Source organism: Molothrus ater, chromosome 3 (assembly GCF_012460135.2).
Source record: "Molothrus ater isolate BHLD 08-10-18 breed brown headed cowbird chromosome 3, BPBGC_Mater_1.1, whole genome shotgun sequence".
NCBI lineage: Eukaryota > Metazoa > Chordata > Aves > Passeriformes > Icteridae > Molothrus > Molothrus ater.
This window is the reverse complement of record NC_050480.2, coordinates 4,021,440-4,046,825: the sequence shown is the minus strand read 5'-3', so window position 1 is coordinate 4,046,825 and position 25,386 is coordinate 4,021,440. Positions and strand designations below refer to the sequence as shown.

General features: G+C 40.5%; 1 protein-coding gene across 1 annotated transcript; it reads right to left on the bottom strand.

Moving 5' to 3' along the window:
* Nucleotides 1–1,325: 1,325 nt before the first annotated feature.
* PNPT1 (polyribonucleotide nucleotidyltransferase 1) lies at nt 1,326–17,210 on the bottom strand. The gene is made up of 29 exons (XM_036380856.1): nt 17,020–17,210; nt 15,589–15,649; nt 15,201–15,275; nt 14,619–14,724; nt 14,242–14,291; nt 13,689–13,752; nt 13,556–13,603; nt 12,736–12,849; nt 12,354–12,540; nt 12,131–12,182; nt 11,392–11,449; nt 11,144–11,240; nt 10,946–11,048; nt 10,069–10,139; nt 9,431–9,467; nt 8,607–8,673; nt 8,411–8,500; nt 8,061–8,114; nt 7,850–7,956; nt 6,830–6,901; nt 6,672–6,735; nt 6,042–6,125; nt 5,484–5,567; nt 4,699–4,805; nt 4,559–4,614; nt 3,946–4,024; nt 3,524–3,571; nt 2,996–3,154; nt 1,326–2,311 (listed from the first exon to the last, which is right to left on the bottom strand). The coding sequence occupies exons 1-28, from the start codon at nt 17,208–17,210 to the stop codon at nt 2,999–3,001; spliced, it is 2,382 nt and encodes a 793-aa protein (XP_036236749.1). The 3' UTR covers nt 1,326–2,311; nt 2,996–2,998.
* Between the last annotated feature and the right edge of the window lie 8,176 nt (nt 17,211–25,386).

Here is a 25,386-nt window from a genome sequence, read left to right as displayed (position 1 = left end):
GTGTTGCACCTGCCAGCAGCTCATCCTTCCCCATTTACCACCATCAAGTTATCATCAGTGTTGAGGATTCTCTGTTCTTCACCAAAGCAAAGGATTTCATAGGGTAGACAGCAGACAGAGCAACTCACAAGTGTCACTACATGAGCAGCAGAAAGCTCCTTTTTTTGTTTTCCCAAGCAAGACAAGCAACTCATTCCAAAATCACTTAAAATTTCTTGGAGTGAAATTAAGAGACTGTATCATTCCCTCTGGCAGGTAATCCCAGAAGTACAATTAGGCCACCTCTTACACTTTTATGATAGCACTTGTAATATTTATTGCTGGCATTTAAAGATACCCCAGTTCCTGACTCTTTGCACCTGCATGAAAACTTCAGACTTGTCCAATAAAGGCATTTCTGGCCCTGCTGAGCTGCTGCAATGCTGCACCTGCCCAGCTCCACTCTCCAAGGCAATTCCTTTCAATGGCTCCATTTAAGACAGGTCATTACAGAAGCTAATTATGCTGAGCAGTAAGAAAGAAGAAATAAATCACTATTTCAAACACAAGAAACCACCTGCTGCAAAAGGACTGAGCTTGCTCTCTGGAGCACTCTGCACCCACCTGGTTTCTGATCATGGCTGATCCCACCTGAGAGCCGAGCTCCTGCAGCCTGGGATGTCCTTCCCTCCAGGAAGGGTGAGAGCAGCAGCACTCACTCAACTCCTGGCTGCCATGGAGCTGCTCTCCCTCCTCAGGTAAGAGAGCTGCTTTCTGCTCCTCCCAGCCACTTCCCAATGTGCTCTTCCCCGCCCCTTCCCATAGGGCCTAAAGCTGGTTCCAGATGCAGAAAGCCAGGCTGACTGTACAGGTTCTGCCACAGCAACATTAAAGTCATTCTGCTCCTTTATCATCATCCACCAACCAGACAATGGCCCAGCACTACAGGAGCTGCTTTACTGAGAGCAGCTCCACCACACAGCCTCAGAAATTAGTGTACAATAAAGGCAGATAAACCTTGGAGGTCCATTTCTGGGAAGAGCTACCCAGAAATGTAGCTCTTCCCAGAAATGGACCTCCAAGGTTTATTATAACAGAAATATGAGTTTCTGTTCAGGGACTTTAACATTGACCTACATAATTTTATTAACACTACTCATACGTAACAATCATGTATTAGTCAAGTGTCACAGTAAGAAGTGACATCTGAATTCTTACTAAGAAATAGTAAGACACAGCCCTCAAAGAGGAGGAAAAGATTGCCAAGGAAATCCTTCTTCAATCTTTCCAAACTTTTTTCAATTTTTCGGTCTTGCATGATGAAAGAGACAACTACAGCATACCAGTCATTTCTTTCTTCTTTAATACTTAGAATAAAAAAAAGGAGTAATTTTTACTGTACATTGCCACTTCTCCTCTCCCCAGTGCTTTTTCTTTCAGGTGGTTCAGAGCCCACCTGCCACCCGGTGGGAAGTGGATTTTCTTATTAGTCCTGCACACAAATTGTTGAACATCAGAAGGACCCTGTTTGATTTTCAAAGTCTGCACCTCACAGTAGAAAAACGAGTCATTCTCATGAGCCCCTGGGAAATGTTTTGAAGTCTAAAAGAGATCAGTGAACTCACTGATGCAACATAATTAATAGAAGGATTAAGACACTCCTAATGAGAGTGTTTTAAGGAAAGATTTATCACATCAATTGTTCATTCCAAGAAAGTACTTTAATTTTAATGTTTTAATTATGCATTTTAAAAGTCAGTGCTAATGAACCCAGGTGATAAGGGGTGATGTTTCAGCCAAGCTCTGCTCAGATATTGTAGCAGGTCTGAACATTTTGAGAGTGATGTATTAATCTAAACCACCATCCATCATGTTAAAGGTGATACTTCCAAGTCTTTATGTCTTGCTCCAAATTCTTGTACACTGAAAAGCCACTAAAACTTTGGCCAAGTGTGACTCTCGACCAAGCATACAGGATAATTCTTTCTCCCACAAAAGAGTTGTTCAGCTTTTACTTCTCATATTCACAGTTTTATTTTGAGTGGATAACTCAAAAGAGAATAACCTTTAGCACTGAAATATCTTCTCAGTCCACAGAATTCCATGTTCTTGTATTCCCATCTCAACCTTGCTACATAAGATGAGGGCATTGCTTGTTCCTGGTTTTATTTTAAAGTTTTTAATCAGTTTGAAGGCTCTGAAGTTCTACATCACCTTTAAGCATAAATAGTGTCTATTTTATAAATATGATTCACTCCCATCCACCTGCAGATTCTTGAGAAGGTTCTAGCAAAGGTCACTTGTATTTTCACCAACTATCACACCTTTTTTCCTGAAAGAGAGAAAACACTTTGTAACCAACTCATTATATCAAGGTACGAGATTCAAAAATGTTTCTTACAACCAAGATTTTTTTCAGTGAATTTTCCCTTCTTTTTATGCTGTCCATCATTCCTAGAAGGCTGCCACAGATTGCCTTGAGTTCCCACTGGTGCCCCGTGCATTTGCCAATGTTGCTGTGTAACTGCTCCTAAATTTAACATCAGACACCTTCCTGTTCTAGCAGCTTTCTAAGAACAAGAAAACCCACACAAATTTTGGGAAAAGTTGAGGCATGAGCCTTCTGACAGTCAAACACATGCTGGAAAACTACTTCTAAGGAAGAGCTTTGGCCATTTCTTAATTGACTGAAATCTTCTCCACTGTTAACTTAACCAAGAAGCAGCTGCTTTTTTGTTCTTTTCCAATACCCTCTTTGGGTTTTTTCTTTAAAAGGCAGAGAAAAAGGATGTTGGAGATGAACAAGGAAGTTTGGTTTGGACAGAGGGGGCTCTCTAGACTGCCTGAGACTGTCAAGGCCATTTGAACCAATTTTATAAAACCAAATTTCCTACAGCTACAACGTGTGAAGGGCCAGTTGTTAACGGAGGGGTGAGTGCTCACTAGAAACCCAGAATCCTTCAGCAGAGCTGGCAGTGCAGGCCTGAGTCAGCTGGAGCTGCTCTGCTGGCCTTACCTGTCACTGGGATGAGGTGGATGTCTGTGGAACAGCCCCTCCCAGGACAATGCTGTTCTTTTCTGTCAGGGTTTTCAGGCTGCTGCTGGCTGGGGACTGCAGGACTTTACGGGAAAGCCTCATTCTGCCATCGGTGGGATCACGGCCAAAGTACTTCACCTGGTAAGGAAACAAAGCAAAGCAATCTCACACTGAGCAACTCCAAGAGCTGGAAATATGATTTTCCTTTAAAGATTGGGGGTAGGGTTTAAATATTTATTAAATTTTTATCAGTTTGATGCTAGAAATGTAATAAGTAGGCATCCTTTAGCCTATATTGCTGTCAAATACTAGTGCTGCCTGGCTAGCAAGAGGATGACATTAAATAAATCTAATTTGAATGATCAGGCCTTTAACTAGCACAGAAAGGGAATCCAATATGGAAAAATATTTTCTTCATAAACACTAAATAAATAATTAGAAAAAAGAGGAAATTTTAAAATATGAACAGCGTTTTATTAACATTTTAAAATTTAAAAAAATCATTACCTGAATTTCTTGTCCAACTTCTAATCCCAGGGCACTAGGGTGTTTAATCTGGAACACAGTGTTTTACAGAAATAAAATTATTAGAGTTTGTTCCAAAAATCCCTTCATTCAGGGGTTCTTCCTGCTACACTTCAGCCCAGTGGCTCAGCAGTACCTTAGGAACAACAGGTTTCTGAATATTAATGGAAAAGGGTATTTCAGAGCCAAAGAACTTGGTGTACAAACAACTGCAGGAGTCACACAGTTGATTCTTTGCAGTTTTAAGTACACAGCAGGAAGAATTAGAACAAAAAGGTGCTGCTAATTATCAGCTTTTAACCTGGAAATAGACTGTGGAACAACAGTAAAAGTGTGTTACAGCCATGCCAACTGGGTAAAATAAATCTAATCGCCCATTTTGTACCTGTTTAGGGATGGCTCACCTTTCTCTGATCCAGCTGTGAGTTATGAAGTAATACTGGGGTCATGTTTGGGTACAGTTTTACCATCACTCCAGAATCTCTGCAGCAGCAAACAGCACAGTTATTTCAAAGTGCTTCAAGAAAAATCCACTTTTCACTCTGCATATTGTTCCCAAAGCAAGCACTTCTAAACTTCTCATAAACAAAATTTTACTCATCCCCTTTAAAAAATTTTTTATCCACCATAACATGTCCACTCATTTTTCTTGAACTGAAAATAGATGAGAATTTCTTATTTCAGGGCAGTATTTCAGTACCACCCAAAATGTAATTTTTACAAGACAAACATGGTGATGAAAATTGGAAAGCAAACTCATATCATCCCTTTCAGATTCAAAGATGAAAAAGGCCTTAACTTTTATAACTTAGAGATATTCTAAAAACAAAACAAACAGCAAAAAAACCACCCCAGCTTTATCAGGAAACAAAATATTCTCACCAGAGTATCATAAAATATCAGAAATCATGCAGGTGCCAATATTCTCAGCATAAATATGGCACTCTTAAAAAAATCATGATTATTTTACATCATACTACATAAATAAGTTTCAACTCCAAAGCATGCTTTTTATACCTTATTTCAGTAATTGTGGCTGTATAAATTGCCCCAAATTCCAAATTAACTTCTTGCTGTAGAAGAAAAAAAAAGAGAAGCCAGTAAGACAAAGCCACAAAGAGCAAACTTTGGAGTTGAGGGCAGAAGTGTGAGCTCACATCGTCCTTGCAGATCTCCCCAATGAATTCCCTGGCCTCGTGCATTGCCCCTGGCGTGGGGGCAAACACAGAATAGGTCTCCTCATCCAGCTGGCTCACAGTCACACCTGAAAAGGGGAGTGGGGACACAGTCAGGGCACACTGCAGACAATCACACTCAGAAAAGACCTGCTCACAGCAGAAGGGGTTTGCACGCTCATTAAGAACTCCGACTTCTAACATTATTTAATTCTTCATTATTAACTTCTTCTATCATTATTTAATCTTATTCAATTTAGGCATTGAACAACTGCATTTGGCCACCACCTCCTTGCAAATACCTCAATAAACTTGTGGGCCATCAAAGAACATAAAATTATTTTTATAATCCTTTAAAGGCTGCAAAAAAATCCTGAATAAATGTTGAGGGTTATGAATCAATTTCCCAGAGATTTTTAATAATACTTATATTAATAGCTGAGGGAAATGAAAGTGTTTTGGAGCCAGAATGGTAAAAAGTTCTTTGCCCTTCTGGAGTTCTGTGGCCAGACCAGACAGGCTTCCAAGCAAAGGGAAATGGGATTTTTTTTCTCCTTTTCTCCACCCCAATCCCCTGAGAAGCATTAATCAAGTTCACCACAGCATTAAGGGTTTCAGGTCCAAAGCAGAGCATCTCCCTGTACTCTACAGATAGCAGAATTTTTTCATTTTCAGTTTGTGCTGAGCACTGAAACAGCTTAACACACAAGTCTGAAACAAAAGGAACATGTGAGGATAAATTATCACAGGAATCAACAATGTCTCACCAGTCTGTGCTTGAAGTTTTTTCAAATTGTAAGCCCCAGGACCAACGAATCTCAATCTTTTTGATAATGGAACGTGGATGGTTTCTGAAAGAACATTTAGAAATCCTTTGAAGTGCTAAATACAATCATCTTGAAAGCTATCACACAAAAGGGCACATTCCTGGAGCTTTTAATCTCTTACAGCTACCTGTGCTATCTGCTGAACAGGGATGTGATTACAGGTAAGAACTGAAATGAATGAAGACACAGAATAAACTCTGCTGACTGTAAATTACCTTAAGCCATACTGATACTCTCATCTACATCGATTCTGATTTTGTGAGAGCTTCACATAACCTCACTTAAATTGTTTTCTGGTGTGCACTGAAATAGGAGTGCTGCCCCATGTGGCAATAACAATCCCCCCAAAATAACCAAAATAACCAAAACCCCTCCACAAATTATCCCCACAGGACGAGGGCAAATATATATAACAATAAATCATTAAAAAAGGTATTTTAAGCAGTTTATTGGTAAAAAGGTAATTATGAAAGCTATAAATTTACACAATAACATTACCTACAACTGGTCCACTTTCTTTTCTGTTAGGTCTGGGTTTTGCCAGTGTTTGGTTCATTATTTGTAAAATCTCTCTCTTTGCAGCTAGAGGGAATAATTAAAAAAAATCAGTAATTTTACATATTATTAAAATTAATATACGAAGTTTTTGTTATACAGTAGAAAAACATTCCTTGTCAAAACCTGTCTCCTGCCTACTGGAGAATGTCAGGCTGAAAGTTTTCCAACTCATTAAATCCTTATTAAACCACGTAGCTTCACTTTCTCATGTGCTTCAAGAATATTTTAGCTGCACATGTCAGAATACAGATGGCAGCAAGTTTCACTGGTAAATATAGCTGAATTGATGTGAAATGAGAGGAAGCTTGGTGTCATTTTTATAACATTATCCTGCTGAATTTCAACAAAGTCATGCAACGTGTGTTAGTCCAAATCATGCAATGGCTGAAGTTGCTTTGAAGTTGGTTTGGAGCTTACTGATTAAGCCAAACCCATTTCATAAAGACAGGAGCTTGTTTTTTTCCCACAATGAGAACAAAAACTGAATAGTTAATTGTTTAGTTTCATACAACTTAATTCTATTTCTAATTTAATAGAATGAAATGGGTGTAAATGCAAGAACAGACCTACCTGTAGCTTGCTGAATAGCTTCCACCACAATTTTTATTGGTATTCCTGGCAGCTTCAGATCAACCTGACATGAGAAGAATTAAGTGTCATCAACATGTCAGGAAAGCTCTTTTAATACTCTCTCAGAGTTTCATCTGAGGAAAATTCCATCTCAATACCTGCAGTGCTGTTATCCCTTTATTGGTGCCTGCCATCTTGAAATCCATATCTCCATAGTAATCTTCAATTCCCTGCCAGCACAGACAGACAAAACCAAGTTGGAGCAATTTCATCCCAGTATACCAAAAGAAGGAATTACTTTTGATACTTCCAAGTTTTCTTTAGCATTATTTTGCTGTTCAGGATTAACTGTTAAATGTTCCTTTCTCTCCTTGGAAATCAAGAGCTTTTGTGGACAAGTTTCTGATCCACAGCTGATCTTGTGCTGTCAGTGGCTGCACATTTTCCTCCCCAGCCCCTCTTTCAAGTGCTTGTTCTCCACCCAACATGTAATGTCTTTCAGTAAATTATTCATCATTTTCTCCCATGAGCAAAGACAAAATTAATTGGAAGGAGAAAGTTTATGAATGCTTAAATAACTAAAACCATGAGAAATAAGAAACACGACTGGACATTTCACACAAATTTTTCAAAATGAAGGGGAAATTTGGGAGATGAAAACAAAAGATGAAACAAATTTGTCTAGGAGTTGTGGCTGGTGTTTGCAGGGGTCAAAGAGATGAGAATCTTGACTCCATGTTTCAGAGGGCTGATTTATTATTTTATGATATATATTATATTAAAAGAAAATGATATACTAAAACTATACCAAAAGAATAGAAGAAAGGATTTCATCAGAAGGCTTGAAAGGAATAGGAAAGAATGACAATAAAATCTTGTGATTACCAGAGTCCTGATCCAGCTGGACCTTTGATTGGTCATTGATTAAAAACAACCACATGAGCCCAATCCCAGATGCACCTGTTGCATTCCACAGCAGCAGATAACCATTGCTTACATTTCATTTCTGAGGCCTCTCAGCTTCTCAGGAGAAAAAATCCCATCAAAAGGATTTTCCATAAAATGCGTCTGTGACAAGGAGTGATGTTCTGGAATTGACTGGCTAGAAGGTTCCAGAAGCAGCCACAGGAGGTGTTTCTCAGCAGTGAGCAGCACAACAGAATGAGAGGAGCACTCACCAGGATGTCTGTCAGCAAGCGATAATCCTCAATGTCTCCCTTGCCCTGACTGCACTTGGTAACGAGGCCTATGGCTACACCTGCCACTGCATTTGACACTGGAACTCCTAGGAATGGCAACAAAAATACATTTTTGAAGCCTTTGGTCGTGTCCAGATCCTGTAGCACATTATCACATGTGCTTTATCCTTTTAAGTGACTTATTTTGTACCTGCATCCATTAATGCTAAACTTCCACCGCATGCAGAAGCCATCGAGGAGGAGCCTGGAGTTGGAATACAGGAAAAAAACAGGGATTAAACACTGAAAAATGGGTCTCAATACAAGCTACAGTTATTTTCCTCATCCTGTAGCATAAAAGTGCCCCCAAATACCATTTCAAAAGCTCCATTCTTCATGAACGTGCTTTTTATTTTAAAATATTTCAGGTAATAGTTGTAAGAACGTTTAAACTGAAATCTATTATTTAGCATGCCTATAAATCAAGTTTGTCAAAACAAAGCTTTTTAAGAACCAAATGTAGTCTCCAGCACTAGGTGAGAAACAAGAAAATCTTAATACCATTGGATTCTAAGACTTCAGAAGTAACTCTGATTGTGAATGGGAAATCCTGGGGTATAACTGGTTTCAAAGCTCGTTCTGCCAGTGCACCTGTTTAAAAAAAAAACAAACAAAAAACCCCACTAAGTGATCCATGAATAAAAATCAGATAAAATATTGGAACTTTAAGCATGGCATTTCTCTAGTCTGGACTTACCATGTCCAAGCTCCCTTCTGTTCATCCCAGTAACTTTGCCAATCTCATTGGTTGCATAAGGTGGAAACTATGAAACAAAAAAATGTGCAGACACAAAATTAACCTGCTTTTCTTTTCCATTTTAAAACATACACTTAGAAAAAAAACATCTTTGAGGTTTTGGTGCATCTCAAAGTAAATATGCATTAAAAATAAAATAATCAAACCACCACATGACTTCTATCAGTCACTTGGTTTGCAAGCCAGGACCAGTTTAGGTAATGTTTAGTAAATGTTTTACTTCCACAAGACAAAAGAGAATAAAGCAGTAGCAAGGTAGCTAAGAGAGAACACAAGAAGCTTCCTCCAAAGAAACTTGTCAAACAACCTAGCAGAAATGTTATTTCTGTCAGAGATAATGGAACAAGATCTGCCTGTTGCCTGTAAGAAATACTTTGGGCAAGCTCCAAAGGCTGAGAGAGATCCAAGATGTAAAAGCATTTATTTACTATTGCTGTGCCACATCAGCTGAACATATTAATAGAGTTTACTAAAAATAATAGCACAGGTTAATCCTGCTTTCAGTAAGAACCTGTTCTGAAGGAGCTCACCTCACGTTATGGCATTAAAAGCCTGTATAAACTGGCAATTTACAAATTACCTACTGCTTTACAGGAAACCAGTACTTCTGCTCATATCAATTCATGCATGAATTAGCATAAATACATTTTGGCAAATCTAGAGCTAATTTATAACCTTGGAAGGGATCAACTGCACCTTTAAAAGCAAGACATGAAGCCCTTCTGTGAACCATGCAGAAAGTTGTAACACAGGAGAAGTCTCACCTCATAATGCAGCATGAAGTTTTTATCTTTAATTCCACTATTAATGAAAAACAAGACCATGTCAAAACAGGAGCAGCCAATCATGTGTTACACACAACAGATAATTCAAACTAATTACAAATGGACCCAGCCAAAACCAACAAATCAATACATTTGCTGATCACCCACAGCTACCATAATTAGAGAATATTACAAACTCCTCCAGGTAACAAAGATTCAACTACAGTAAAGCTGAGACATTAAAATGTAAAAGCTCCCACACTGGGATGAAATCACTGGGGTGACATCACTGCAATGTGGCTCCAAAGGGAACCAATTTCACTTCAGCAATGAACTGAAAGCACAAGGAGCAGCTTGCTACAACCCCAGTTAGACTTTCCACAAATATTTTAAATATAGAAACCAGACTGGATGTTCCCTTTAACACTCTCCAGTTTCAAATGTGGGCTATGGAATTAATGTCAGCCTAACACAATCCCACTGCCATGATCTCTGGAAAACAGGCCACTTCAAAGTCTAATTTTACACATTTTTCAGTCCTAAAAAAGTATCTATATGGAAGCTCAAGGGGATTTGATCAAATGTGCTTAAATGCTCACCCTCTTGTTACTACTGCCAAAGCACCAAGACATACATACCTCACTGCTGTGGAGATAACATCTGATTTCACACTGGATTCTAGAGAGTCAAATGTAACTGTACACAGAACCTAAAATGAAAATGAGCTAAAATAAAAATCAACTCCTCTTAAACCCTTCCAGCCTTCACAAATGTCACTGTTCATGAAGAATCAAAGGGAATGAGTTCAGTAGCACGAGATGCCATCAGCTACCACTTGTAGAACCCTTTTTCTTTATCACACAAATTTACTCCTAATCTGTAAAGACCACACATTCTTACAAGTAGCCCCATTTAAAAATATTAATTTAATGCTCCTTAAGTAGGAGCCAAGAGCAGTTTTCCCCCTAAGAAACATTTAAGGGACAGGGCCAGCTGCAAGCACAATGTTGTTTGTGCCTGTTTCCCACATGGACTTGCAGTGGGTGTTATTTTTAGTGGGATAAGAGGGGACAACACTGAGGAGTAAATCACTGCCTGCCACTGCCACCCTAACTCAGTGCAGTAAGAACTCAGATCCATGGCTGACAGTCTTCTAGCAAAGGGAGCTATAAAAGTACAGAAGAGCAAATCTTGAATATGATCTTAATTCAATCCTCCCAACAGCTGACACTTTTGGCAAAGAAGAGGAAAAAAAATCCTCTCATTATTGCAAATTTTTAGGTAAAATTTCCCTATTTGGCTTAGGTTGAGTATGAAGCTGCTTTTAAAAGATTTCTCATGATGTGCCCAATTTAGCAGTGCCCCACATACCAATGTGCTTCCCAACCCACACACCACTTCTGCTTATTGCTATTTCAATGTGAAGAACAAGGAAACCTGGCATTTAAATGAAAGGCCCAAATCTCTCAGCTTTTGATAATTCATTGATAATTTCTGATGTTTAAGTGACATTACCTGTGTTTGACCTCTTTGAAACAAGGCTGATCCATGAAGCATTTTGAACATGTTCACTTCACATTTAATGTCTCTGAGGGAAGTCAAATCTCTCCCATCACACCTGAAGTGACAAAGAGAGATGAAGAGATCAGTTCAACCATAGTCTTGGATTAAAAGCTGACAGAAATATTATCAGTAGGAGTTTGACACACCCACCTTCTATATTCATTTAGCACAAGATTTCTAAAAATGTCCTTTGAAACCACATTGAAAGATTCCATGATTTCGTAAGGCTCTGCCTCCGGAAATTTTTCTGGGTATAGAAAAGAAATTGTATCTGAAGTTGGGAAATTCATTTTATAGAACTTTTACTAAAATAGCTTGCAACAAAGAGTTAGATACTCTAACTCCAAGGAGTGCTACCTCCATTGAAGCATTCTCAAAATATTACCAAAAAATAATACCTTTCAGCTGTTCTTCTGTTTCAAGCCTTATTTTGTTGATTGCTTCATCTCTCGAAATCTAGAACAGAGGATTTGCAACCAGTTAACTCTACAGGGCAGAACAACAGAGATTTGGGGCTGTTTGCTTTAAAGATCTGCAAAAATTTAAGGATTAAGAAACAGAACTGTCACACAACTTCAAAAATCAATAATGAGGTGGGAAGGGACCTCAGGGGTTATGTGGTCCAACCTTTCTTGGCAAGAGCAGTCTAGCAAGATGGCCCAGCACCCTCCCCATCTGAATCCTAAAAATGTCCTAAACTGGGCAATCCACCTCTTCCCTGGGGAGATATCCCAGTGACTGATAATTTTGATAATTTTTCCCAAGCAGAACATTGCTCTTGTGCCCAACCTGCACCCATTTCTCCTCATCCTCTTCATGAGTCTCCACCTCCACATAATACAAGCAAATATTCTGGGCAGGTTAAGAACTTAGAGAAAAATTTATTATTATTATTATTATTATTACAAATAGATGCAGGGAAGGAGACAAGCCTAAATTACACTAGCACTGAGGTTGGAAAAGACCCCTAAGATCATCAAGTCCAACCTGTGATCACCACCTTGTCAACCAGACCATGGCACATCCAGTGTTTCCTTAAAACACCTCCAGGGACAGAGCTTAAAGAGCTAAAAGTACTCAATCCTAGTACATTATGATATTAATTAAAAAAATAATTATATCACATTGATTACTTACTTTATCATGGCTTGAATCTGTGAACACTGCATAGATCTTGTTAGAAGCAAGTCTTTAGGGAGAAAAGGAAGAAGTTTTGAAAACACAGCTTAAAAAACACTTCTACAATTAGGGGTTTTTTTGGGGGACTAAATATTTGAAAAGTATTTAGTGAAATACCAATCTGATGAAAGCACCAGACTCACAAACATTCCTCCATCTGCATGATTTGTTCTGAACTTACTTCTTTGCAAGTTCCACGATCTCTTCAGGAGCAATAAATAATTTCTGGACAGTTCTCTTGACCACACCCCGCTCCTTCACCAGCTGCTGAATGCCCTGAATGATGTGCTGGGTCTGCTTCACCCCCACTTTGATGGCATGGCAGAAATCTTGCTGCAAGATGTTCTCAGCAGTTGCTTCCAACATAACTGGCAATGGAAAGATAAAAATTCAGTGAATTCCTGTGGTATTGTTCAACAGCAATCTAACATTAAAATGCATGAATATGAGGGAATCTACTTAACCAAAAGTTACCCATCACTGTTGTATAAAAATCCACATTTCAAAGATAAGAAAACATCTGCAAAGATTTCCAAGCCCTCAACAGACAACAATTAACTTACCAACTTGACTTTGTGGAGCTCCAGCAACAATTAAATTTAGAGTACTAGAGGCCATCTCTTTCCTAGTTGGATTGATAACAGTCTCTCCATCCACCAGCCCCACCCTCACTGCACCTGCAAAAGTAAATGACTCCAGAAAGTCATTTATTATTATAATAATTAAGTTCTTTAAGGCATCACTGTACTTTGGGAGTTACACAGCTAATAACAATAATTAAAGCTACAGACTAATTTTAAAATATCAGCACGTTGACTGGATATTAAGAACAAATCTAGAAAACAAAATTACCTATTCTGTTTTTAATTTGAGTACTATTGCTAGGGAGGGCAAATAATGCCAGTATTACACACAATGCTGTGAGTATACTGGGAGTTTTTTGCCATTTCAGCACATATTTTCTAGGAAAAAAAAGGCAGCTGAAAGGAAGACACTTGTTCAATATTTGTTCTTGGGTAGATCTTTCCTCTTCCCAGAAAATACTCACAATGAAATAAATCTCTTTTTGAATTCCTTGAGGAAAAGTATTCTGAAGCAGCTATTTTCCAAACAATGCTTTTCATTAATATGTTTCTCTTATGAGAAAATTAATTTATTGGTCTCTATAGTACATTATTTCTATATTTTATTTCCTCTCAAAAGTGCATTTAGTCCAGAAAAAATAATCCCTTGAAGTGCAATAATACTATCCATTGTAAAATTATTTACAATGCTTGAAATTTAATGTTTAGATTCAGCTTCTACTTAAAAAAACAAGTACAACCTGTGATCTAAATCTTCCATTGCATTAAAATCACCCATAATTTAAAAATATTTACTTACCAATAGGACCATTCCAGGGGATATCAGACAAGGCAAGTGCTGCAGAAGCTGAAAGGAAGACAAAAATCTGGATTAGGAAAAAACTGATGTCATTAAATCCCACCAAAGCACCAATTCCTCACAGCCTTCTTACCTCCATTAATTGCCAGAATATCAGGATCATTGACACCATCTACTGCTAAAAGATTACAAAGGATCTGGCATAAGATAAAAGATAATGAATAATTTTGACCTATACATTTTTATTAACTGTCAATACACAGCTAAGGACAATAATAAAACCCAGGTATCTACACAAGTCTATGTTTCACATGGAAATTTTTTCAGGTTTTTAAAATAGAAAGCTGACAATAAAGCCCCATTAATGGATAGTATTATATCACATCATATATAAAATATTTACTAGCATCTTTCCTCTTTGCTAAAGTATTACTTAGCATCTTTCCTCTGTTGTACAAAGGAGATTTTTGTTCCTGTACCTTGACAACAAAATTTGGAAAGTAGAATGTAATAATCAATTATTTAAGACAAGGAGATGACAAACTAAAAAGCAATATTATACTTGTTTGTGAAGTGCAAACCCTCCTTGATGTTAACAAAAATATTTTTTCTTAAAACAGGGCCTGTATAATGACATTTTCCTTGGCCATATCCAAGTTTTCCATTTTGAAGGTAGCATGACCTACCTGTGTATCATAAAAGTAGCCTGCTGGGAAGAGAGGTCTGATTGAGCGATCTGCAAAGGAAATAATCCAACCTTTCATAAGAATTCATAAGAAGTTGGGTTTCAGTAGTTAATACTCAGTTTGTCCTGCAATGACCCCACAAGAAACTGACAAAATGGGGTTTTTAAACAAAAAAAAAAATAGACAAAAGGTAGAGAAACCAGAAATGTATTTAGCATGACATATATAAGCTAAAAATTCCAATCACATTGATAAACAAATGACATGTTTGTTTTCTGACAGCATTACAAATGGCTATTATAAATGGTATTTTCAAACACTCACAAGAAAATCACAACATTTTTAAAGTACATTGTAAATAAAAGGTTTCAGCCTACCTATTACTCTACTTGTAAGAATTTCCTTATCAGTGGAACCAAGTTCTCTTCTTAGATAATTTGTAGGAATTCTTCCTGCTGCAGCAGCCTTCTGCCGGTAGTCAACCTTCCAAAAAAAATTCAGGCATTATTAATGACAACTGATTATTTACTGCAGAGCCACAGAAAGCCTCACAAGGGACCCTTGGGATCATCCAGTTCCAACCCCAATTATCAACTTCTCACCCTTAACAATCCCAGCCCTTTGAGTCTCACAATCCCACCAGTTTTCCACACAAGCAAACCCCAACGCCTGAGCTTGGGTGGTCTGGCAAAGTCCACAAGGGCTTGGAAGAGAGCCTTGCTAAAGCCAAGGCAGGCAACATCCAGGGCTCAACAGGGATCCTTTTTATCATTATCCTTTTAATCATTTTATTTTATCAACTGCAATTCTGAAGTCCAGGCTCTGCCATCTACTGTTTGCATTGCCCACTCCCCCCAGCATCCTCAACTCCACCGTTTAAGGACTATGGCTGCTAAGTTCATCACTGATTAGCACAAAACTAATTCCTAGTACTTACTTAACTAATCATTAGTACTTACCACTAATGGCATGAACTGAGATGGAGAGGGCTTGGTTTTGCTGACTGCTGTGACCATCACTGCTGTGTCACCTAGCTGGGTTAAGAAAAATAGGTAAAAACTGAAGTTACCTGAAAAGAAAATCATTCCCGATTTTCTAAAAACTTAGTCACAAACCAGTAATTCTTAAGAATTATACTCTGCAGAAAGCCACCACATAAATCCACAGTTCATGCCCTGTTTTTGCTTTTCAAACATAATTTTTTCCTATAAATTTTTTCCTTCCCTTTGTTAGGGATGAAGTTGCCCCTTGACACCCTATATCCCACAGGCTCTGATGCCCAGACAATGACTTTTAAGAGACAGGAATTTTGAGGCTACACAGATTTTAACTATTTTTTGTTTTTACCTGAACAACAGCAGATCCATCTGCAAACTTGGCAAGTTTTCCAGAAGACAGCTCCATCTTTCTAAAGGAAAGAAAGAACCTGTTACATGAATTTATAGTGAATTCATGCACATTTCCCAGCAATTTCTGCATTCATCTGTAGCCTCAACTGCACAGAATAAAGGCTGTGCTTCACAGGAAATACAAAAATCCTCCTTAGATAGAAAAATTGAAACTCTTTGAGCAAAAGTGACCAAATCCACTTAAGTTTCAAGCGTCCTGCTTCCTTTACCTTGAAGCAAAGCCTTTTAATTATCCCTAGGAGTTATAAAGGTGGCTCATCACCTGTTCCAGCTGGGGTTTAGCCAGTGGCAAACACCCTCAAGGCTGAGGGGAGCTGCTTGCACACTTCCCAGCACAGCTGCAGAATATTCCCTCCTTTGTGGCAGAGAAAGGACATCAACGAGGCAATGAGGACACACTTGAGAGCAATATATAAAAATATGGATTATTTATTCCAGGCTTGTGCTGGGTGCTAGTGCACAAGGCCAGCACACCCATCTAACTTTCCATGCCATTATTTATACACAGAAATCCAGAGCTGGTCCCTTCCCAAGCACAGCCCCTCTATTATGACTAGTCAGTAATTTTTATACAAGTTATCCCAGGTAAATTGTTCACATGCTCAGGGGAACACCTGGGCAAGGCTCTTATGACCTGTAGGTGTGATTTTTATTGTTATAATGAACATAATTCAGCTATAGACTAACAGGATGGTTTGGGTGGGAAGGGACCCTGAAGATCACTGAGTTCCACCCCCCTCCACTATCCCAGGTTGCTCCAAGCTCCATCCAACCTGGCTTGAAACACATCCAGGGATGGGGCAGCCACAGCTTCTCTGTGCCAGGATCTCACAGACAAGATTTTTTCCCTACTATCCCATCTAAACTTACTGTCTTTCAATTTTAACCCATTCCTCCTTGTCCTGCCACTGCACACCCTCATAAGTGCTCTGCACCTTTCCAGGCAGCTCCTAGAAGGCCACAATTAGGTCACCCCAAAGCTTTTCTTCTCCAGGCTGACCAATCCCAGCTCTCTCAGCCTTTCTTCGCCGGAGAGGTCTCCATCCCTCTGATCAACCTGGTGGCCTGGAATGTTTTGCTAAGTTGGCAATGAACACATAGACATCCATCAACATCTTCATTTATTACATCCTTAGGGCTCCTCAGCCCCTGACTCATCCATGACAGGGCTGATCGCACTGCTCCGGGCTCCCTTCTTGCTTGCCAGGACACCAAAATCCGACACCAAAGAACGTCCCGACTGAGGATAACCTCAGCTATAACCTCAGATAAGCTCGACACATCCCGCATTTTGCACCAGTCTCCCCTCATGTTTGCGTTACTCTCCAGCCGGGCCGGCGCTCGGCCCTGCCGCCCCCACACCCCTCACCTGCCGCCCACCTCCACCGTCACGGCCCGCCCGGGCCCGGGCTTGGGACCCGCCGCGGCGCCGCGGGCACACACCCAGGGCAGGACGGGGCGGCCCGGGGGCAGGAGCCGCCGCCACCGCGCCACGGCCCCGCCGCCATCCCGGGCCAGCGCGCCCAGCGCGGCGCGGCCACAGCTCGTGGCGGCCGCCATAGCGCCCCCGGCAGGAAAGGGCGGCCGCGCGATTGGCTGGGGTCAGCGACGCCGCGCAGTAAGGGCGGAGCGGATTGGCTGAGGCGCCGCCGCGCCGCTTTCGGTTCCGTACGGGCGCTACAGCGGCTGGCGAGGGTCAGCCGGCGCAGAGCGTGCGAATGCGGCCGCTTCGCCGCTCCCGAATCCTGAGGTGAAAAGCGGCGGAAAAATGCCCGAGGCGGCTCCTGAGGCGGCCTTGGAGCCACTTCGGGCTGGAATCTGAGGAAAAGCCGCTCGAACGGAGCGAGGAAGAGGACACCGGCACCGGGCTGCCGCCTCAGGAGTCCGGGAGGCGCCCGGAGGGTTGGTAACGTCATTGCCTGAGGGGCCGCCCCGCGGCCGGCTGGAATTCGTGAGGGGAAAAATACCTGTGTTTGGGATTGATTTACTCTGCACACCTTGTTCTGTAATACACCGAGCAGAAAAAACCCCAAAACAAAAACAAACCCAAACCCAACCAACCAAACCTCCAACAACAGACCCCAAAAAACAACAAGGAAAAAATACCCCAAACCCCCAATCAACAACAAAAAAAGAACAACAACAAACCACAAAAAACCAAAACAACATAAAGAAACAACAAAACCACCCCTAAAACTGAGGAAAAAAAAACCCCAAACAAATAACCCAAAAGAATCCCACCAAAGAACCCCCAGAAAACAACCAAAGCAGCCCCTCCTACCCCCCAAAACATCACTAAAATCCAACCAAAAATACTTTTAAGCCAAGAACACGAAAATAATCTGCAATGTGCAAGAAGAACAGAACAAAGATATTGCTTGTCAAAAACTTCTTGTGCTCTTCTTATGTGCTCAGAGTGCATCAGAATGTCACTCAGGGGACAGTGGTTTTGTTAATTTATTAATTATTCCTCAGTGTAATGCAAAATAGATTAGCAATTAGTGTTAGTTATGTCTCTGAGGTGAGTGAACAATAATGTGATTGCGAAGATCTGATCACACCAACAGAGATAGTTTATATTCATTTAATCCCACGTGTATCTGTCACACATCACCTTGAACTCATCTGCCATCTGCATTTAACAATTTAGATTTGGCAAGTAATTATTAAAAATCCTAATAATTTACTACTATTTTATTTCTAAAGCTATTTTGATGTTGCTTGTTTCCTTAACTGGAGTTTTCTGTCCAAACTGCCTTTTATAGGAAACAGATTCAAGACTGGGAGAACAGTCCAAGCAATAATTTTTCTTTTGTGCCAACATGTTTCTTATCATTTTGGCAAGACACAAAAGAGAGAAGTAAAATGATCAGAAACTTGGGATTTGGCCTGGGCAAAAGGGCTCTTAACTTTATCCAGATTTACAATTTATTGGTACAGTTTTGTTTGGTACAAGAATGTATTAGGTGACAAAACAGAAATGTTTCTCATATTCTCTTGAATTCACATTCAAAGTAAATGACAAACAGACAACTGTTTGGAGTGTTTTTTATGTAATTATTGCAATTGCTATTCTCACACTCACCAAGATGATAAATGAATATTTCATTGCTGTCATGGACTAACAGAATATGGCCATGGAACCACTGTCATAGGAAAAGGATGCCAGAGCTTGGATTTCATTCAAGATTCTAGGCAGCAAACAAAATTAATGTCTAACATCATGAAAGAAAGCAAAACTATAGTTCATTTATTAAGAAAGCTGTGCACTTAATTTCCCTCTTCATTAAATTTTCTCTGGTTTGGTTTTTTTTTTTTAATTCCACTATTGAAAATTCAAACAGAAACCCCAAAACAAGCCACAAAAAAAGATAATTATTAAAGCTTTCAGGAGAGCAGCAGTAGTTTTTGAGCCTTTTCTAGCAGCCTCTGCCACACTGAAATAAACATATTTAATATCTCCCTATGACATTATTCCATGGTTTTATGCTCTATGGCCCTACAGGTTGTTAATAAAAGTAGGGGTTTTATTTAGGAGCTGAAGCAGCTCCTTTTGGCCACTGTGTCTGTGCCCCCTCCTCTCCAGCTCACTGTGCTGAAGTTTCCCAAGTTCCTTGAGGGAATTAGTTATCATTCACTTAGCCTCAAGCCACTTGTTTATTTTGCCATTTATTTATTTTGGTCAGGGTCCATCTGCAGCTGAGCACCCAAGTCTATCATCCCCATCCTGCAGCTCAGTAAATCTCTCACTTTGAGTACTACTTGTAAAAAAATGATGTGTGGCTATTTTAAGGAACGGTAAACATGCAACCAAGTGGCCTAGGAAGAGGCTGTGACCATTTTTCATGTACTCTTCCACTGGATGGCTTCTTATGGCTCTGTCTTCTCCTAGGTTCAAGTTTTTCTGTCAAACAAGATTAATTCGAGCCCCTTCCATAGTTTTGGCATAAAGCTCTACACACTTTTTTTTTTTCATTTATTATAACTTTATTTTAAAGAGCAACCCATTGTACAGACCTAGCTCAATAAAAGCAGCTCAATATAGAGCTTAAACTAAAACCAAACCCAACAAACAAACAGCCTAACAGTGATTAATTCCCCCTTTTTCCCATCATTGCTGATAGGAAACTGTACCTGCAGTTGTTCAGGAAAGGTTCCCAGTAGTGTTCCAGCCATTCCACCATGCCCAGGTAGGGCATCCCCTTCTGGCTTTATTGCAAATTGTGAAGAGCAATTAAGGCTTCATTAAATAGTCCTGGGAGCCCTGGGATGCTGCACCTGAGCAAGTAACTTCTTTGGATGATAAATTTGTTTCAGCAGGGTACAGATCTCTCGTGCTAACTTTCTAAAGTAGCTTTGGGAGAATCCATTGAAATTGCATGACTTGAAACCAACTTATTTTCACTTGGTTTTCTCTCCTAATTCCTGTCCTGGTTAGCTTTACTTTAATTGAATTTCCTGCTGTATCTCTTGGGATGGCTTTCAGATGCCACTGGATTTCCTTAGCTGCTGTAACTCCAGTGGCTCAGTGCTCTTCAGAAAACTCCTGTGGATGAACTTTGCAATCACAATGGCTGTGGCAGGTGGGTGAAATCTTTGATTTGAGTGAAATAAAAAGGGGAGTTGATTGCACTTAATGAATTGCCCATCTGCCTCCTGGATCTTGTTGGGGCACCTGTGTCTCATCCTATTTTAGGGCAGCACCACCCCTCCTTCCTTTCTTCTCCAGGTTCCTGAGGGCTCTGTGCTGCTCTGCTCCCTGAGCAGGGGTGAAATTGCAGTATTTCCTGTGCCCTGGGAATGGAAGGTGGATTCAAGCAGAAGGTCTAGGTGAGTAAACTGAAGCCTGTGCTCCTCCCTGTCAAGGAAGAAGAAGGAGGTGTGGGTGAGTAAACTGAAGCTGTGCTGTCCTGCCAATTAAGTTGGGGATTTCTACAACCATTTGTTTTATGGGACTGCTTGAACACGTGAGAAAGAGTTAAAGATGCAAATCCCCTTTCCCTAACCAGTGCTGTGGTTTCTAAAGTGAGCTGGGTGTATTGGTTTTGGGGTTTTTTTTACATTTTATTTTTGTACTCTATAAGGAACAAGTAAGGCCGAAGGTTGAATACTTGTCAGAGCAAACTTATTTTCCAGAAAATTTGTTTGGATGTGTCAGTAGTCAAAGTGCAAGTGTATATAAAGCCTGTGTGTTGTGCCCACAGCGTAATAAACACATAAGGTATCATCTTTTTTTCTTTTTAGCAGCAAACTTTGAAACTATTTGCTTCAAAATTTCTATTGCTGTGCAGCCTAAACTTAGTGAAGGACTTCAGGAAAACTGTTGCTCCTTTTCTTTGCCTTCTTGTGGTAGGAGACAACAGAAGAATAACTAAAGAAAATATGAGCTCCCTACTTGAACCAGTGGAGTCAACTCCTTCATGTTTTCTTGACCTCTCTTTTGTCTTAATTATTATCTTAAGCTGAGAGTTAAAGCATCTTATAAATCAATAAGCTGGGTTCAACCAAGCCTTCCTGCAGGTGTATGGGATGTAATGTGAATCCACAGGCCAGCTCTTAGGTGGCTCAAGTGGAGGAAAAACCCAGACCTGGGCAATTGGAGCTTCTGGCAGGTCAAAGCAGGCTCAGCGAAGGGTGGGAGCAGCCTCTGAAACGGAGGGGCTGGAGTGGAAACCTCTGTGTCCAGCTGCAGGGCCTTGTAGCTGTGCTGGGGATTGGCCTCAGGCCTGTTCTGTGAGCTGGCAGGGGCAGTTCTGCAGGGTGCTGGGCAGTGGTTGAATATTCTGAGTGAGACCCCTCCACATTACTCAGACACAGAGCCTCTATGTTGTTCTTCCTTCCAGGAGTTTTCAGTGTCCTTGAGCAGGTACTCTGCTCTCTGAGAGCTTTGGATTTGGGTCCTTTGACACTTAAAACCACTTGAATTCCCTTGTTCAGTCTGGATTGTGCTGAAAGAATTAGGTGCCTTGTATTAATGTGTATTTCTATCTAATGAAAGGAAAGCTCTTCTGTCTAACAAGCCCTGTGCTTTTAAAGGTGTTACCTTTGTATTTTATAACTCCTTATTGAGCTGCTTTCTCTTTCACCACCTCCCCAGGAACCAGGAATATTCTGGGTGAGTGGGACAGGTACCATGTGGAGGTTCTGCTTGTATATATTTACTTATTAACTACATAGACCTGTTTGTTGTGGTATGTGAGATTCTGCAGGTGTTTCTTTTATTATCAGTGTGGTTTTGAAGGAAATGTGCTTCATTTGAAGAGGTTAATATACTTTGGCAGTGGGTGTTGAGCTGGGGGTCAGGTGGGGGCTGCTGGGGGCTGCCCCTGCCATTGGACAGAGGGAAGACATTAAGAGATGGGCCTGGAACACTGCCTGCACCAGGAAATCAGAGGGATGAGCAACCACAGTCAGAGTTACTTTGTTTTTTTAGCCATTTCACTGAATAACAAGTGTTTGAGGCAGTGTGAAACATCACATTTTAATTGCCTCATTTTCTTGGGGGGGTCTCCACCATTCCTGGCTTTTCTGTAGTACAGAAACTGAGAATAATGTGCCCACGTTGGCAAGAAGCTCTCTGAACAGAGTAAAACCCCCAAGTGCTTGGTTTGGTGCGTGTTTATTGAAAATAACCCTCCGCCATACGGTGGCACTGGCGAGCTGGGCACGGCGCGGGCCGGGCTCCGTTCTGGCTGTTCCCTGGTGGTGCCTGCAGGGTGCAGCTCCTGCCCACGCAACCCCTCCGTGGCTCGCTTGGAAACTTCCGAGGTTCCCTGAGTACTTATGGAGTAATAGAAAACAACGGCTTGGTTTTCTTAATTTGCATGGGTGAGTGATTGGCACAGAAAGGATTTTTTTATTTGAAGTGAAGAGATAGATCTACAGAAATAGTAGATTTTACAGAATTTGCTAGGGACAGTGCTCTTCCCTTTTTGTGTGCACTGGGAGTGGAGAGGGGCTGAAGAGACCTTAAATTCATGGGTTAAGGACGAGCACCTAGAGGTGCGGTTTTTAAGCCTTTTCAGGCATTTCTCTGAGCTCTGATCGTTCAATGCAGTGCCTTTAACAAAGGAGTTGAGCAAAGCTGAATGCAAGAGCACTCTGCATGTGAGGGGTAGTGTTCAGATTCCTGCTTTCTAAACTGAACCAGCACCACTTCTAACACTACAAATGGCTTTGAATGTAGTGTAAAAAACGTAAGTGAACATCATGCACAAAGCTTCCTGATATGTGTGCATGCTCTGTCAGGTCAGTTCTTGGGTGCCCAAGTTAAAATTATTTGTAGTCTAGCAAACACTCCAAAATCCCATTAGAGGGCTCAGCACTGCTCAGGGCTCCTCTCTGTGGCACCCTGAGAGGCCCTGCAGACTTTGTTGGCTGTGGAGAGCCAAAGCTCTAGTATTAAATGCATCTGATTGGAATTATGGTACATACCAAGTAATACAAGAAGGTCTGAAATGACCCAAGGCCCTGAATTCCTTGAGTGATTGAAGGGCAAACTGTGATTGGTCCGTAGTGTGTGTTGAGTGATGGCACAAAATCAGTCCAAAAAAGTGAATTTGGAACTCCTCAAACCCCAAGCTGAAAAGCTGTGATTATTTACCTGCGGATGTGCCATTTTGCAATAGCTGTTTAAGGGTTACTTACACCATTAAAAACTTAGTGTGTTAATTTTAATAGGCATTTTCAAGTAAGAGAAGCAAAAGCAAGACAGTGATTCATAGAGCCTCTCTAACAAAGAACAAAGCTCTGGAAACCTCCAAGCTGCTGGAGGTGCCAAGCAGAAAGGTCCAGATAGAGGAGAGTTTTTTGACTACAACTTGTCCATTGTTAAAGTATCTCAGCCACTAAATCCCTTTTTTCTTTGCTCTCTGAGAAGCCCCAGGGAAAAGCCTTTGAAATCTTGTTAGAGGTTGGATGTTGATGAGGTCTGGACTCGCAGCAGAGCAGAGTGGTGGACAGAACACTTGAAACAAAGCAGCAGCCTCGCAGCTCAGAGTCCTGTGGATCATGGCTGTTCCCCTTTGGCGTGGTGCTTTGCATTTTTGTCCTCAATTTCAAAGCAAAACTATAAATAGGAGTTGGGAACTGTGTGGATGTGGTGATTGATATGGGTGGTTTTTTTACTGTTCTCACCCATGTGCCTTGTAAAAGAGGTCTGAGCTTAAATTAAGAGCCAATGATGAAGCAGTTTGTCAACCCATGCCATGTCCTTGATCCATTTCCAGTTTGTTTGGCTCCATCCTCTTGCTGTGACAAATGTCACTGGCTTCACCAGGGCTGGGTCAAGCTCTTTGTATAAAGGTTTGGAATTTTACCATGAATGCAAATATTTCCTCAAAATGACTCCTTGGAATCCCTAAATGTTCACATTAATTTTTTCTTTCCTTGGGAAAAAAAATCGGTATTATTTTTTGGGATATGAAGAAAGAGCTACACCTTGATATAGGTCCTCCTGATGAGAGGAGATATGACCTATAAAATGAAGGATGAAAACAGCAATAAAAAGTTTCTGGGCATGATAAAAATGTGATTTATAGTCAGGACCTAGTTATAAATCTCATCAGCACTTACTATAGCTATACTTATACATTGCTACCTTGTTGAAAGAAAAGTTAGTAAAGAATTCAGAGTGTGGTATTTAATTCACACAGTTACCTGCACAAGTTGCAACTGGCTTGAAAAATGCCAGTGTTAGTAAAAGCAGGAGAAGAGTGGTAATTGTTTATATTAATGGGGTATCTGCATTTTAAAACTATAGTCAACCCTGTTTTGGGGTCTGAAATGTGCAGAACATGTGAAAGTTTTATAGGGTAGTAGCAGCTGCTCCCAGTAACAGGTATTTGCTCCACAGCTGGTAACAGTTCAGTGATTCAGCTGCAACCTTTGATTTATTTTATTGTCTCATAACTTCATACTGTGTCTTTGGCCTTGATCTTGTTTCAGGTGTTGTCTTCAGAGCATCCCCAGCCTGATCTTTATAAGCTGTTTGTAAGTGTTTGTGTGGTGGGTGGAAAGAGCATCTGAAGGAAACCAGGAGTTTCTCAGTGCTACTCCCTGATCTTTAGCTGTGTCACTGGAATTATCTTTATCAACAACTCCCAGCATATGATTCCCAGGACAGGTGATACTCTGTCCTTCTGCCTTCAGAGGTTCCAACAGAGTTCTGGAAAAAAACCCCACCGTTTAATAAATGATTTTTAATTGTTGTTGGTGTTTTCAGGATATTAGAAATGGTTGTGTTTACAGGCAAATGGAAACACAAAGCCAGGGCAGCAATATCCAGGGTATCATTGACTCTGAGCTCTTTGCTGAATCTTCTCTCAGTGACTTTTTTCCTTTAGGATTGTACCTATTTTCTAATTCCAAGCAATTTTGAGTAGTTTCTACTTGTGAAATCCTCCAGCAGATGTAATTCTCTGCCTGCTATAGGCAGAAAAAAAATCTCTCATCTGTAAATCTTGTCTTTTCTTCCTGACCCTGATACTTTTGAGAGCAGTGGCACATGGCTGGACTTGCACAGCAATTTCAATATAACAGGGGTACAGTGCAAGATGCTGATGGGCACCAGCAAACTCACAGCCTCTAAGGAGGCTGTGCAAAAGAAAAAAAAACCAATGCCAAGAAAATCCTCTCTTCACTTGCCATGCCACAAAATTTTGAGGCCAGGGCTGATTTTTTAACCCTGGGAAGAATTTGAAGCCTCTGAGGTTTGGGAGCCTCTGAGGTTTGTGAG

Excerpts from the sequence above, each read along its gene's own strand:
- PNPT1 (XM_036380856.1), bottom strand. The coding sequence starts at position 17,210 with ATGGCGGCCGCCACGAGCTGTGGCCGCGCCGCGCTGGGCGCGCTGGCC. Across the intron at positions 11,241-11,391 it reads AACAGAAGAACAGCTGAAAG|AAAAATTTCCGGAGGCAGAG; the intron begins GTATTATTTTTT and ends TTCTATACCCAG. Across the intron at positions 9,468-10,068 it reads GTTATCTCCACAGCAGTGAG|TGGAATTAAAGATAAAAACT; the intron begins GTATGTATGTCT and ends TTTCATTAATAG.